At 38.0% G+C, this 15607-nt stretch overlaps 1 protein-coding gene across 1 annotated transcript in view; it reads right to left on the bottom strand.

Annotated features, from left to right (window-relative positions):
• Positions 1-15607, bottom strand: part of Cngb3 (cyclic nucleotide gated channel subunit beta 3) — a 169599-nt gene that overhangs the window by 136575 nt on the left and 17417 nt on the right. The window contains exon 3 of the mRNA XM_060386160.1: positions 10089-10215. Coding sequence (XP_060242143.1) covers positions 10089-10215 — 127 coding nt within the window. The remainder of the gene's footprint in view (positions 1-10088; positions 10216-15607) is intronic.

Below are 15607 nucleotides of genomic sequence, written 5' to 3'. Positions count from 1 at the left end.
TCAAATACTTGTTTATTTCTCTTTATACTTTCTTTGTAGTTAGCTTAATGATCTTATCTTTGTCTTTTGTACTTTAAAGTTTCACTAGAATGCATTTAAATAAGTTTATTTCCGTTGACTTACATTTATTGGAGGTTCAAACTCTCGTAGTTCCTCTCATCAAGCGGGTTACTTGTTGTTTGTCATGGTGTTTCTCTTCTGAAATTCTGATTATTTTCGTGTTGTGTCTTCCCCCACTTTGCTCCATCTTTCCAGTCCATCATCATCTTTATGGATCCTTCAACTGTGTAATATTTACTGCAAGTTCACTGACCATAATTTTCATTATAAAAATTCTGCTTCATTCTTTTGTGAAAATAAGTGTACTCATTAGTTCTGGGCTTTTGTATTCTTTTCAACCATTTCTCGATTTTTAAAAATTTACTTAATGCACTTATTTTGTATGCTGTCTGATAATGCTATCATTTTCCTTCCCCCTCGGCTTCTGTTTCTACTGTCTTCTTTGCAGAAGTGTAGGTTGTTTCCATCTTCATTCCTGGGTTTGTGCATGTGAGCACAGTGCCCCGAGAGGTCAGAAGAGAGCGTTGGGTTTCCTAGGGCTGGAGTGATAGCAGTTTGGGACCTATCCATTGCGGGTCCAGTAGAAGAGTGCTGTGTGCTCTTAATTTCTGAGCCATTTCTCTAGGTCTTGTTTAGTAATTTTTTACTATGAATCATAACATTCATTGTGATTTTTTTTTCCTGTGGCGATAATTTGAAACTTTCAAAGTCAGGCTCCCCCCCCCAAAAAAAAAAACTGGAGAAAAAGTGAAGACCTCTACTCTTGCCTGATGCGTCTAAAACAAAAAGGGGGAACTGTAGAGAGCTGCGGAATGCTATGCCTTAAAGATGGAGCTGGTTTCCGCCTTCCACCTTCCCGATGGTGAGTGCTCTCTGTCACGAACAACTCCACATTTGGCTAAGGCCGAGGATCTGGCTTGCTTCCATGTATGTGGACCTATCTGCATTGCCCCCGTGGCACGCCTGGGTTGGCTACCCAGAGGCTATTTAAGCTGTGGGCTGGCTTTCCCCGGGGTCCGAGGATTGTTCAATGTTCCTGAATAAACTGCATTGAAAAAAAAAAATTCACATTGAATAATTCTAAATGCATGTTTTTAACTGGATTAGATATTTTAGGTAAGATGTAGAAGTCAGACATTTTAATGTCGGCCTGTCTGAATGCTGACTCACAGCTCACAGTCCCCAGGGAGTAATTTTTTCCTTGTCATTTTCTTGACTTTCCATGTCCATCTTTTCCCCTGTTTTCATCTTTCCTAGTTTTACTTTCTTCCCCCTCTCTCCTCAATTCTCTCCCTTGAGTTAGAGGTAGAACAAATATAAGTTTTGTTTTCACTCTATGTTTGGGGGATAGTTTGCTCTTTGGGGTCCCACTTTATGGAGGAGTGTCCAGTTCAGCCCTTGGTGCTGTGTCTCACCAGTGTCATGCTTTAATTCAGATCCACACCATACAAATGTGGATAGACTCAGAAGAACAAATATCAATTCTTAGAAGTTTGTATCAATTGCATTTATTGTCTATCAGTTTAGCCATGCCATAAAAGTATGATTTTATGCTTTACCTAGCAATTTAAATTGTATTACCTCTGAAAAAATTTTAACAGATATGTAATCTGTCATATGGTTGGTGAGAGAAATTAGTAATCAATATTGAGAATGGAGTGTTTTAGTTTTTATTCACTTATTTTATGAGACAGGGTCTCATATAATCTAGGCTGACCTTAAACTTGCTATATGGCAAAGGCTATGTAGACCCCAATTGCTGGTCCTTCTGTTTCTACCTTCACAGTTCTGGGACTATAGGCAAAGCTACTACTCCTAGTACTAAGTGTTTTTAATGATTAATTACAAAAGCAATGTTTACCATAGAGGGAAGTTTTAATTTAGGATTAAAAGTAATAAATAGCACATAATTTTCACAATCCTTCCCAAAATACTTCCCCAAACTAGCAAATGCATGGTTGTTTTCTCTACATTTATTTATTTATTTTTAAACTGCAAGCTTACAAATCATTGGAGTATGAAGCTTGTTTTATTTTTGTAAACTTGATAGCTGACATTCCTTTTCTCTTTTGACTATAAAGTCACATATGGATGTTAAAGCATCTTCCCTGCAGAGATTTTTGCTTTTGCTTATTACAGAACAATCAACATCAGTGCTTATGAGTGCTGATGAGATTCTGAATTCTCCTCTCCTCTCCTTGTTCCTGCTGTGAAATGATTGCCTAGTTTAAAGCCACCCAAATAGAGACTGATTGCTATTATGAACAGAGCAGGCTATTCATAGAAATAACCTTCCTTCTCAGCATCCTGGGCAGCAGCGAAAGCTGCCTCATGTACTGCAGAAGCCAGTCCTGCGGCATTGCCACCTTGTCCCGGGCACTGAATGTTTTACTGACTTGCTTGTTTGTCATTTAACCACTTAACCTATCAGCCACCCAGCTCTGTCTCCTCTTCTAGATGTAGCTATTTGACATTTCCAGGCAAAACACATCCTTTGCTTGGTATTCATTAGTGTCTATCAAACTGTATCTTTCTTACATTAAAAAATAAGAATGTACTGACATAGAAAGCTGGAAACAGACTCTTTTTTTTTCTTTGTAATGGACAAATGGCATCAGGGGGTCTTCCTAGGGTGAACCCTGTGTCTCTCAGAAGCTAAATCATTCTCTGACAAGATAACAAATTGGTTGTTTTATTTGAAGGAAGATTTACAGAGTATTTCTTTCCTCAGATGGACAATTTAGAAAATGCTGTAAAAAGATATAAAAAAGGGAAAGAGATCTGAAAGTTACTTTAATACAAATGGATTCCAATCAGAAATGTAAACATGAAGTATTGAGATATCTTTAAAAAAATCTTTCTTGGCTGACACATTGAGATAAGTGTTATTACAGTGGATAGAAAATTAGTTTTCAGATACCTTTAGAATCACAGTCAAGGTAAGCTAAAAATACCACAGAAATGGTTTTGTATTATATAATAAACATTATCACTTCTTATGTTTATATAAATAACTAAATAAACACACTGTGGTTAAATTCATACCTATTCTTTTATTCTTACAAAACAATATTTGAGACCAAGGCACAAAGGATATTTTGTTAGCTGAATGCTTATGTTTTGAATAGGTATCTGTGCAGTTCACTCTATGACAGAATGAAAATCATTAGTCTGTATGTTCAAATGAATACAAATTTCATGTTCAATAGTTTTGAGTAAGCATGAGTTTAGCAAGACAAGAAGAATGTGAGGAGACCATTCTGTTAGAATCAGAAAAACCAACCGCTGTATAGTTTTAAGTTTCTTTATATGTGTAAATGGAATGGATATGGTAAGAAAATTTATATTATATATCTACTTGACAGTATCATAGGGACCTAAAGTTTAGGTGAGACAAAGTGAATATACTTCAAATAAAAATCTTACATTTAGATTTCGTTAATAAGGTACTATCTCCAAACTTAAAAAGTGAGGAAAGGATGGGTCATTCACACATTTACTTTTAGGTTATAACCAACTAAACCCTTAATGGTGTTCAAGTGGGGATAACATTTTAAACTGACATTGCTCAAAGTTCAAGATACTGCTTTATATTAACTAACTACAGTTACCAAAGAAATCTTTTTCCCTTTTTAAAGTTTTTTAAAATTAATTACAATTTATTCACTTTGTATCCCAGCTGTAGTCTCCTCCTTTATTCCCTCCCAATCTCACTCTTCCTCCCTCATCTCCTCCCATGCCCCTACCCAAGTCTACTGATGGGAGGGGTCCTCCTCCCCTTCTATCTGACCCTAGCCTATCAGGTCTCATCAGGACTAGCTGCATTGTGTTCCTTTGTGGCCTAGTAAGGCTGCTCCCCCCTCAGGAAGAGGTGATCAAAGAGCCAGCCACTGAGTTCATGTCAGAGACAGTCCCTGTTGCATTAATAGGGAACTCACTTGGATACTGAGCTACCATGGGTTATATCCGAGCAGGGGTTCTAGGCTATAGCCATACATGGTCCTTGGTTGGAGATACAGTCTCAGAAAAGACCCCTGTGCCCAGATATTTTGGGACTGTTGCTCTCCTTGTGGAGCTCCTGTGCCCTCCAGGTCTTTTTATCTCTCCCTTCTTTCATAATATTCCCTGCACTCTGCCCAAAGCTTGGCTATGAGTCTCAGCATCTGCCTCAATACCCTGCTGGATAGAGTCTTTCAGAGGCCTTCTGTGGTAGGCTCCTGTCCTGTTCCTTGTTTTCTTCCTTTTCCAGTGTACATCTTGTTTGCCTTTCTGAATGAGGATTGATCATTTTACTTAGGGTCCTCCTCCTTGCTTAGCTTCCTTAGGTGTACAGATTTTAGTGTGTTTATCCTGTATTATATGTCTAACATCCACTTATGAGTGAGTATATACCCTATCTTTTTTCCATTGTGTGGTTTTGGCATCTTTGTCAAAAATCATGTGTCCATAAGTGTGTGGGTTTATTTCTGGATCTTCTATCCAATTCCATTGATCCACCATTCTGTTTCTATGCCAGTACTATGCAGTTTTTATTACTGTTGCTCTTTAGTACAGCTTGAGATCAGGGATTGAGATACCTCTAGAAGATCTTTGCTGAAGGTGTTTATCAACTGAAGGAGTTCTCTGGTTGAATTTTTGGGGCCACTCATGTATACTATCATATCATCTTCAAATAGTGATACTGTGACTTCTTCCTTTCTGATTTGTATCGCCTTGATCTTCTTTAGTTGTCTTATTGCTCTAGCTAGGACTTCAGGTACTCTGTTAAAGAGATGTAGAGAGAGTGGTGAGCCTTGCCTTGTCCCTGATTTCAGTGGGATTGATTTAAGTTGCTCTCTGTTAAGTTTCATGTTGCCTATAAACTTGCTGTATATTGCCTTTACTATGTTTAGGTAAGTACCTTGTATTCCTGATCTCTCCAACACTTTAAACTTGAATTGGATTTTGTCAAATTCTTTTTCAGTATCTAAGAAGATGATCTTGTGGTTTTTTCTCCATCAGTTTGTTTACATGGTAGAATATATTGATAGATTTCCATATATTGAAAACCCCTGCATGACTGTGATGAAGCCTACTTGGTCATGTTTGGTATCTTTTATGTGTTCTTGGATTCTGTTTGCAAGTATTTTATTGAGTAGTATTACCTCAATGTTCATAAGAGAGATAGGTCTGAATTTCTCTTTTTTTTTTTTTGTTGGGTCTTTGTGTGGTTTAGGTATCAAGGTGACTGTGGCATCATAGAATGAGTTTATTAATGTTCCTTCTGTTTCTACTTTGTGGAATAGTTTGAAGAGAATTGGAGTTAGCTTTTCTTTGAAGGTCTGGTAAAATTCTGTGCTGAAACCATCTGGCTCTGTTTTTTTTTTTTAATGACAGCTTCTATTTTCTTGGGGGATGTAGGACTATTTAATCTATTTACATGATCTTGATTTAATTTTGGTAAATGGAATCTATCAAGAAAATTGTCACTTTCATTAGATTTTCAAATTTTGTGGCATATAGGCTTTTGTAGTAAGACCTGATGATTGTTTGGATTTCCTCATTGTATGTTGTTATATCCCACTTTTCCTTTCTTACTTTGCTGATTGGAAAGTTTTTCTCTGCCTTTTAGTTAGTTTGGCTAAGGGATTGTCTATCTTGTTGATTTCCTAAAAAAACCAGCTCTTGGTTTCATTGAATCTTTGAAATTTTGCTTTGTTTTTAATTTATTGATATTGTCCCTGAGTTTGATTATTTCCAGCTGTTTACTCCTGTTGTGTGTGTCTTCTTCTTTTTCCCCTAGGGATTTCAGGTGTGCCATTAAGTTGTTTGTATGAGATGTCTCAAACTTCTTTCTGAAGGCAATTAGTGCTATGAACTTTCCCTTAGCACTGCTTTCATTGTGTCCCATAAGTTTGGGTAAGTTGTGCCTTCATTTTCATTGGATTTTAGGGTCTTTTTTCATTTCTTCCCTGACCAAGCTGTCATTGAGTAGAGAGTTGTTTAGTTTCCATGTGTATGTAGGCTTTTTTTCTATTTCTGTTGTTGTTGAGGTCTAGTTTTAGGCCATGGTGGTCTGATAGGATATTTTGATCTTCTTGTATCTGTTGAGTCTTGATTTGTGCCTGACTATATGGTAAATTTTTTATAAGGTTCCATGAGGTCCTGAAAAGAAGGTATACTCTTTTGAATTTGGGTGAAAAGTTCTGTAGACATCTATTAGGTCCATTTGATTTAGGACCTCTGTAAATGCCATTATTTTCTCATTTAGCTTCTGTCTAGATGATCTGTCCCTTGTTGAGAATGGAGTGTTGAAGTCTCCCACTATTAAGGTGTTGAGATCGATGTGTGATTTCAGCTTTAATAATGTTTCATTTACAAATGCAAGTGCTCTTGTATTTGGGGTTTAAATATTTGGGATTGTGATATCCTCCTGTTGGATTTTTCCTTTGATGAGAATGAGAATGAAGTGCCCCTCCTCATGTTTTTTGATTAATTTTGGTTGAAAGTCTATTTTATTAGATATTAGGATAGCTACCCCAGCTTATTTTCTGGGTTCATTTACTTGAAAAACATTCTTCCTGCACTTTTCCCAAGGTAGTGCTGCAGAGGTGTGTTTCTTGGATGCAGCAGAATGTTGGATCCTGTTTCTACAAACATTCTGTTAGTCTGTGTCTTTTTATTGGAGAGATGAGTCCGTTGATGTTGATAGATAATAGTGATCAATGAATGTTAGTTCTTTTTATTGTGGAGTTGGTAATGTTACTGTGCTTCTGTGCTTGTTATCTTTTAATTTTTGTTATTGTGAAGTTGCCTATATCCTATGTTTTCTTGTGTATAGCTGATTTTGTTAGATTGGGGTTTTCCTTCTAGTGTATTCTGTAGGGCTAGGTTGCTGTGTAGATATTGTTTAAGTTTAGTTTTGTCTTGGAATATTTTGTTTTCTACATTTATGTTGATTGAAAGCTTTCCTGGGTATAGTAGTCTTGGTTGGCATCTGCGGTCTCTGAGAATCTGCCCTCCTGACTTTTGTAGTTTATGGGGTGATTCTGATAGGTCTACCTTTAGATGTTACTTGGCCTTTCTTCCTTGCTGCTTTTAACATTATTTCCTTGTTCTATAGATTTAGTGTTTTGACTATTATGGGACATGAGGAGTTTCTTTTCTGATCTATTCTATTTGGTGTTCTGCAAGCCTCTTGTACATTTATGGACATCTTTTTTTTATGGACATCTCTTTAAGTTGGGAATTTTTTTCTATGATTTTCTTGACAATATTTTCTGGATCTTGGAGCCTGGAATTTTTTTTTTTTTGGTCTATTCCTTATTATTCTTAGAATTCATCTTTTCATGGTGTCTTTGATTTCTTGGATGTTTTGTTTTGGGACTTTTATGATTTTACTTTTTCTTTGAGAGATGTATCAATTTCTGCTTGTATCTTCAGCACCTGAGATTCTTTCTTCCATCTCTTGTATTCTGTTGGTGATGCTTTTCTTTGTGGTTCCTGATCTTTTCTCCATGTTGTCCAGCTCCAGGATTTTCTCTGTTTGTGTTTTCTTTATTGATACCAATTCTGTTTTCATGTCTTGCACCATTTTCTTCATTTGTTTCCAAAAGAATCTTGATTCATTGGAGCAATGTACAATAATGTTTCCCTTCAACAGTTATTTTTGATGCCGTGTCATGTCATATATGCAAGACACTCTGCTCTGTAGAATTCTAGCGAGGTAGCAATTTTTCACACAAATTAACAGAGAGTTTCTTTCACCCTATCATAGCATTACACCACTTCCTTTAGCTTTAATCAAGTATGTCGCCCGAATTTCCACTGTGCCCCTTCAATGCATGTTTTGTTCTTTCTTAATTTTGAGAAGAAATATGACAGTCATCCCTAAGAAAGCAGGAACTTTTTGCTAGCTTGGTTGTAGTACACAGCTTGTTAACAATTCCCAAGTTGTCTTGCTCCCTACACTGCAGAGAGAGCTGTCAGGAAGACAGTAAAAGCTTACCTAGAGTTTCACAGTTTTGTCAGCTCAGAATATTAAGGGTGAGTAAAAGTCCAGCAAAGAGTACAGAATTGAGCCCTTTGAGGACAGCATTGCTTTCTCCAGAACTTTGGGAGGTGCTGGCCTTGTTCACTCTTCCTAAGGATATGGAAAACAAGTGGGGAATCTTGCATGTTGTTTATACTCTTCTATGAATGAGCTATATGCTTTTGAAAGTTAAGAATTTGGGGGAGATGAATCCATTATGCTTTGGTTCATTCATTGATTAATTTGATCAATTTTATTGATTGTTTACTTTGTACCAATTATTGAGCTGGGTACTTTGCATACCAATCCTAGCTTTAAGAAGCATGGATGAGGAGAAGGAATGAGGAGGAGGAGAGGAATGAGGAGGAGGAAGAAGGGAATAAGGAGGAGAAGGGGAATAAGGAGGAGGAGGAGACTGATGACTTCAAATAGTCACATGGATAGCTGCAGAGATACACACCATGGAAGAGCTCTTATATAGGTGAGTTTGACCTAGTTAGGAAGGTCAGGCAAGGCCTTCCAGAGAAGCAATGATCTTCTAGTATCTGAGGAATGGGTAGAAGTTTGTTAACAAACTTGAAATGGGTAGAAGTTGGTTAACAAAGCAGGAGACAGTTACAAGAGCAGAGGAAACAGTATGTATTCAGTTTCAGCCCTCTGAGAACTTGTTACCACAGCTTATTGCAAAAGCTTTAAAATGTTAAAATAAATGCTAAGAGGAAAGTTAGTTCAGAGGTTAAGCTGCTGATTAAAGAGGTGAGTGCTGGAGGGAAGAAAGAAAAATTACCATTCAGGAATTCAAGTCTTCTGTAATGTAGTTTTATCTGAGCTGACCCGTTACTTTAGGAAACTAATTAACCTCTCTGTGTCCTGGTTGCTTATCTGCAGGGTGGAGATAATGGACCCACTAACAGCAATGAAAAGCATTCTGTAAACATCAACAATTACATGATTAATATAAATATTGTGTATTCTGTTGCAAAATATAGCCCCTAACTCAAAATTTTTCTCTGGCTATGTGGTACTTGGATTTTAACATTGTCTTTTGTGTAAGAGATTGAGCTTGTGTTAATCTTCATGTACAGCCACATTTTTGCTCACTGACAAGACACTCTCTCATATACGTTTTCAGTCAGTAGCATCCTGGATCCTAGATAACAGAGTTTCTCACGAACAGTAGATGGTTTATCAAAGGCCTGGGGCAAAAAGCACAGGAAAAAAGTAGGTGGATTGGGATGAGGTAGGCTGGAATAAGAGATTACTTTGACTTCCTTTTAAATAACAATTCTTCCTGCCTGTTACAGAAGAAGTTTATGTTTTATTGTTTCATACACACATTGCAATTACCTTAATGTAGCTAAGCAATTCAAATTGAACCAGCAGGCTCCTAACACCATACCAAGCAGCAAAATGAAGATGCTCCCAGCTTATTGCTCTCTCTCCCTTTCCCCACCCCCGTGTGGGTGTGTGGTGTGCACTCATAGATTCACATTGAAATTGGTATCATTTGTGATGTTCAAGTCATTTGATGCACAGTACTTGTAAGACTATTCCTCAATGGTGGACAGATGGCTGGCTTCTGCAAATGTCTTTGTTTTTTACGTTGCTCTTTCTCTAGCAAAGAAAATCATTATCTTCTGGAATATTAAGATGTTTACAGAATCGAAGCAGTGATTTCTTCCTGCACTTAGAAAAATTATCTTTCTGAAAAAATACATGTCTAATAAGTATGTGGTCTGTTTCCATGATGATAAGGCGCAGTGCTTGAGTGAGTGGGATTTGGCATGCCACTGAATGGCTACTTGGACATCGGTTAGTAGCCATGGCTGGCAAACGAGGGTGACAAACTGCTAGATGGAGCTAATTCTCCATTTCTAGTCCAGTTTCCTGGCTACGATTCTCCTGTGGCTCGCTTAATCTTTTGTTTAGCTGAAGAGGGAAATAAAAATTCACCCCCTCATCCCTACTGTCTAAATGAAGTCTCCAACCTGTGCTATGTGCTTCATGGAGTTCTTACCTGGCTGGTTTTTCTTTCCTAGTCCTGGTTTGCTCTATCTCTGACATCTTTCCCGTGAGTTCTTCTGGACAATCAGGGTCAGGACTTGCGGTGAAATCTCTGAGGGAGTTTTTCTCAGTGTTGTTGTCTATGGCAAAAAAAAAAAAAAAAAAAAAAAAGACACTAAATAGAAGAACACACATGACTCTTAAATCTTCTGAGAGGATTCCTCTCAAAGGAGGTCTAACCTGGAGATACCATCAGGCCAATGAAAAGCACACTGAAAGTTTGTTTATTATATGATAAAAAATTCACATAGAACATGCTTCATGATACTAACAGAATGCAGGATAAGCTCTCAGCATCCAAAAGGCATTGTTGGTTTTATGATCGTACTCACAATTCATGCTAAAATTAATGCATAATAGATTCAGTGAAGTGAAAAAAGGCAGTTGTTTTATGTCCTTAGCATTAGTTTAGAATTCACACTCTAATTTTTACAAAATCAAATTTCTTAGTTTGACTTGATTATTTGTAGCTTTGGAATCCTTTCTATAGAAATAATACCAACTAGCTCTATTTTCAATTCAGAAATAATTTTTACATCAGATATACAAATATAATTTCTAATTAAGATTAAATATTTGCTATTTGCTTAGACAATAACAACTAGTTGGTAAATATTTGAATCATAGAGAGAGTTTTAAAGGAAGTAAATAATTGAATATTAAAAAATATGAAAGGTAAAAAGAAGAAAACACATAATTGAGTGATTATTTATTATCCGTAGTATCCAGTTTACTTTTAAGCAGATGTACTGTACTTAGGAATAGAAAACAAGATCCAGTCATCAATATCATTTTAATGCAAGGACCAGATATGGTGGGTGTGGGGAGCTAGGGTTGAGGGAGGTAATGCAGGGAGAGAAATCGAGAACTGAGGGGTGCTTGAGGGATGGGATAGAAACCTAGTGCAGTGTGAACCTTCCAAAATTAGGAGGTGACCCTAAAGAACTCTCCTAATGGGGGTGGCAGAGTCCACGATTGGCCATGTCTTGTTACCAAATGAAGCTTCCAGTTCTGGGACTGGCTTATGTGCAAATGAATTTTTGGCCAAAAGGGTCCCATGGATATCCCCAAACAACCTACACTGTTGCCAAGACAATAGCCAGGCTCCATTGTGCAGGTGACTACAACAGGTGCCCATCGCACCGAACATCTAGAGATAGAGCTGGTGCCTGCTTAGAGCCTGCGTCTTAGTCTATTTGTTTTGGGAAGTACTCTGTAGGCTACCAAAAGAGAAATGTGAACACTAACCTAGCCACAAACCCTTTGTCTACAGTGGTGTCTTCCAAGCAGCGCATGCTAGGGCAATCTTGGCACAACGCTTGTGGGAATAGCCAGCCAATACTTGATGTTACTTAAGGCCCACTCCATGAGCTGGAATCCATACCTGGTACTGGGTGGCCAAAAACCAGAGACTAGAGAGCCCAGAGATCAAGGGCAAAATGCAAAATGTAATTGCGATATTCTGCCATACCCATAGATCAATACCTTACTCAGCTGTCATCAGAGAAGCTTCCTCCTGGAGCAGATGGCAACAAATACAGAGACTCACAGCCCAACAATATAGAGGGAGGGAGGGAGGGAGGGAGAGAGAGAGAGAGAGAGAGAGAGAAATTGGAACACAGTTTGAAATGAGATGACTTCATCAAATCTCCCTCCTCGGAGCTCAGGGTCCCCTACAGAAGAGGAGGCAGAAAGAGTGTAATAGCTGGAGGGAGTGGAGGTCACCAGGAAAAGAAGGCCTTCTAAATCAGTTGAGCAAAGCTCATTTGAACTCATAGATACTGAAGCAGCAAGCACAGGGTCTGAATAGGTCTTCAACAGATCGTCTGTGTATATATTATAGCTTTCAGTATAATATATTTGTGTCATTACTGAGTGTATGAATGAGTGGGTCTCTGAATCTTGTACCTTTTCTTGGACTCTGTTCCTTGTGTTGGTTTGCCTTGTCCAACTTCAAAGTGATGATTTTTTTTATCTTATTATATTTTATTTTGTTAGGTTTTGTTATTGCTTGGAAGCCTCTTATTTTCTAATGAGGGTTAGAAAGAGAGTGGGTCTGGATGGGAGGAGAGATTAGTAAGAACTGGGAGGAATAGAGGGAGGAAAAACTATAACCAGGATATGTTGTATGAGAAAATAATCTATTTTCAATAAAAGGCAAAAATGAAAAAGTAAAGGTAGACCATCTTAATATTAGAAATTTAGATGTATAAAATTGACAAAACAGGAGTGATCACAGTGTAAAAATATTCATTGTAAGACCTTTAACATGAAAATTTCAATGATTCTTTAAAAATCTTTCAATACAACAAGCCTTCAGAAATATGTTTTAGGAATAAAAATTGAGATGCTGCTTACTGTTTCTAAAAGTTTGTGTTAAGAAAGCTTGAGTGCAGGGAATCTTATGAAAGAAGTAGCAAACAGTAAGATCTGGAGAGGACAGGAGCTCCACGAAGAGAGTAACAGAACCAAAAAAATCCGAGCACAGGTGTCTTTCCTGAGACTGCTATTCTAACCAAGGACTATGCATGGAGATAATCTAAGACCCCTGCACAGATATAGCCCATGGCAGTTCAGTATCCAAGTGGGTTCCATTGTGATAGGAACAGGGACTGTCTCTGACATGAACTGATTGGCCTGCTCTTTAATTACCTCCCCCTGAGGGGGAAGCAGCAATACCAGGCCACAGAAGAAGACAAGGCAGCCACTCCTGATGAGACCTAATTGACTAGGATCAGAAGGAAGGAAAAGAAGTCCTCCCCTATCAGTGGACTTGGGGAGGGGCATGCAGGCAGAGGGTGGAGAAAGGGAGGGATTGGGATAGGAGGAGGGAGGGAACCACGGGGGGGTGGGGATACAAAGTGAGTAAAGTGTAATTAATAAAGAAAAAAAAAAAAGAAAAGAAAGCTTGAGTTCCTGACTTTTCCAGGCGACTTCTTTTATCCTGGATTTATAGTAGTTTCGTACAAGGTAGAAAACACAGTACTAAGTGTACCCTCATTATATATAAGTGGAGTCCCTCAAGTGTTTTACACTGTTTTGAGTACTAAAGAGCACTAGTGCAATTACAGCATTAAAGTCTGCATGGACAGTCTTCTAGATGAAGTATTGAAATATGTTTGAAATCTTCCCCCAAATTGCAGGCAGCATGTTCTCCATCATAGCATACATGTACAGAATGTTAATTAGTTTATCAGTAGCCAATAGCTTTCAGAGTGAAAGACTTTCAGTGGTATTGAATTGTGTTTGCTAGAAACACAGGAGAAGGATCTCTGCTCCCTATGTGTTTGTATCAAGGCATCTTTTGTTTTTTTCTTTATCCAACAAAAGAATGATTTTCCCTCATATCTCCAATGCCATGTCATTGTATTCTAGTTACCTAAAAATGTGGTAGCCTATCCTTTCTCACACTTGTGCACACTGACACAGTTACTGTATATTTCAAAGCTGAGTTCTTAGTCTTTATCTATGGATGTCTAGGGCATTTATAGATCAAAACCCTGGAGACTACACACATACACACACACACATACACTCACAAAGAGGGAGGGAGGGAGAGAGAGAGAGAGAGAGAGAGAGAGAGAGAGAGAGAGAGAGAGAGCGCCTAGAGTTATTTTTGGCTTCTCATAGGAATCTGGACTAAATAGTGGCTATGGATCATTGCAATTATAAAACTTTGTGGGAACACCTCTTTTAAAAGAAAAAAAAAAGCATGTTTAAAATTGACCATAAAATGACTTTAAAAAGTTCTGAATATATAGACCAAGGAGTGTCTGTAAAACAGCATGACTTTTATAGACTACTTATTTTATAATTAAAGTTTTATTTTTATTTTTGGTGTGTGTGTGTGTGTGTGTGTGTGTGTTTGTGAGTATATACTACAAGTGTGCCTATGGAGGCAGAAGTGGTCTTTGGATCACTTGGAGGTAGAGTTACTGGTGGTTGTGAGTGACACGGGTGTTGGAAGTTGATCTGGTGCCTCTGGAAGAACAGCAGGCACTCTTAACCAGTAAGTCATCTCGTTTGCTTCTGACTCTTTCTTATAATGCCTCATAACTATCTGCTGTATTATATACTTTTATATCACACGTACATTTGCAGTAAGTGTTTATGCCAGCAGCAATTACATGACTGTTTTTTTTTTCTTTCTTTCTATAAGGTACTTAAAATTCATCTTCAGTACATTTTGAATTACTCTTAAGTAGATCCTAGCACCTTGGCCTATCTCCCAGGGCTATTACCACCTCCGTCTAAAAGGACACCGATTCTGTAACAACTCTAGGAGATTTCAGAGTTAATTAAAGTCAAATTCAACTTGTGGCTACACCATTAATTATAAGACAAGTACTTAATAGTTTGTTGATGAAGATGAGAAACCAGTAGTGTCTGTTCTTGGATTCAAAGTAGAACAACCAAGAGGATTAAAACAAAAGGACACTTATCAACTGTGGTTCAGTGATAAGTATATACAGTCTCTTTTTATCCACACAGCATGTTATTTTGTGAGAACAGATAAGAGTGTTTACACCATCCTCATGAAAGAGAAATAGAAAATACAAGGTAAATATTGCTCTCAAACCTAGGTGAATTTTGTCAGTTACAAGCAAGCTTGTCCTCAGCTTCTCACATGGACAACAGGGTCATACGGAGAGTGTAAGTCTTCCTGTTATTAGACATGATGTCACCATTGCTCCAGCTCACCAGTGCTTCCCCAGATCCTGATCCTGAATGTGTGTCCGCTGCAGATACTGAAACGTAGAATCAACGTGATGTGGCCTGGTTGCCTTTGCCGAATGTGTAAAAGTTATGCTATTGAGTTTGCCCTCGACATACTTGTCTTCAGGTGGGCGGTATGTCATAGTGGGCTTATGTAATACTCTTCCAGTTTTCCTGGGCCTGGTGCAACAGTGCATCGTGGAGATTAGAACAGATGTGAAACATCTGCCTGTCTTTTCAAGTCAGGGAGTAAGTGATTGAAAAGACATTAACCTTCTGCGTTTTATCAGTAGCACTAACTAAATTTTAGAAGAGAAAGAATTCAAGGGAAAACCTATTTTGGAATAAAATTTCAATTACAAAGGTACTCAATTGGTTTTCTTTTGTGTGCATATGAAAACAGAAAATTTGAAATGCTTTCATCATTGGAAGGTTTATCACAGAAGATTATTTCTTTTGGTTAAATTTCTAATTGTAAAATACCAAATATATGGTGGATTCTGTCTCAAAGACAAATCTTTCATTGAGAACTAAAAATAGGGTGTGGAGAGATGGCTCAGGAGTTAGGAGCGCTTGCTGCTCTTGCAGAGGGTTCTAGGAATTCCTCAGTATCACTCACAGGCAGCTGATAACTTCTTGCCATCCTAGGTCCAGGGGATCAGATGCTCTCTTCTGTGTGCTCACTTGTACTTGCTCATACATACATGCACACATGCACACACACACACATGCGCGCGTGCTCGCGAATACACACAC

The sequence above is a fragment of the Meriones unguiculatus genome, chromosome 6 (assembly GCF_030254825.1).
Source record: "Meriones unguiculatus strain TT.TT164.6M chromosome 6, Bangor_MerUng_6.1, whole genome shotgun sequence".
Taxonomy (NCBI): domain Eukaryota; kingdom Metazoa; phylum Chordata; class Mammalia; order Rodentia; family Muridae; genus Meriones; species Meriones unguiculatus.
The sequence above is the reverse complement of the archived record's forward strand: the minus strand, read 5'-3'. Positions and strand labels throughout refer to the sequence as shown.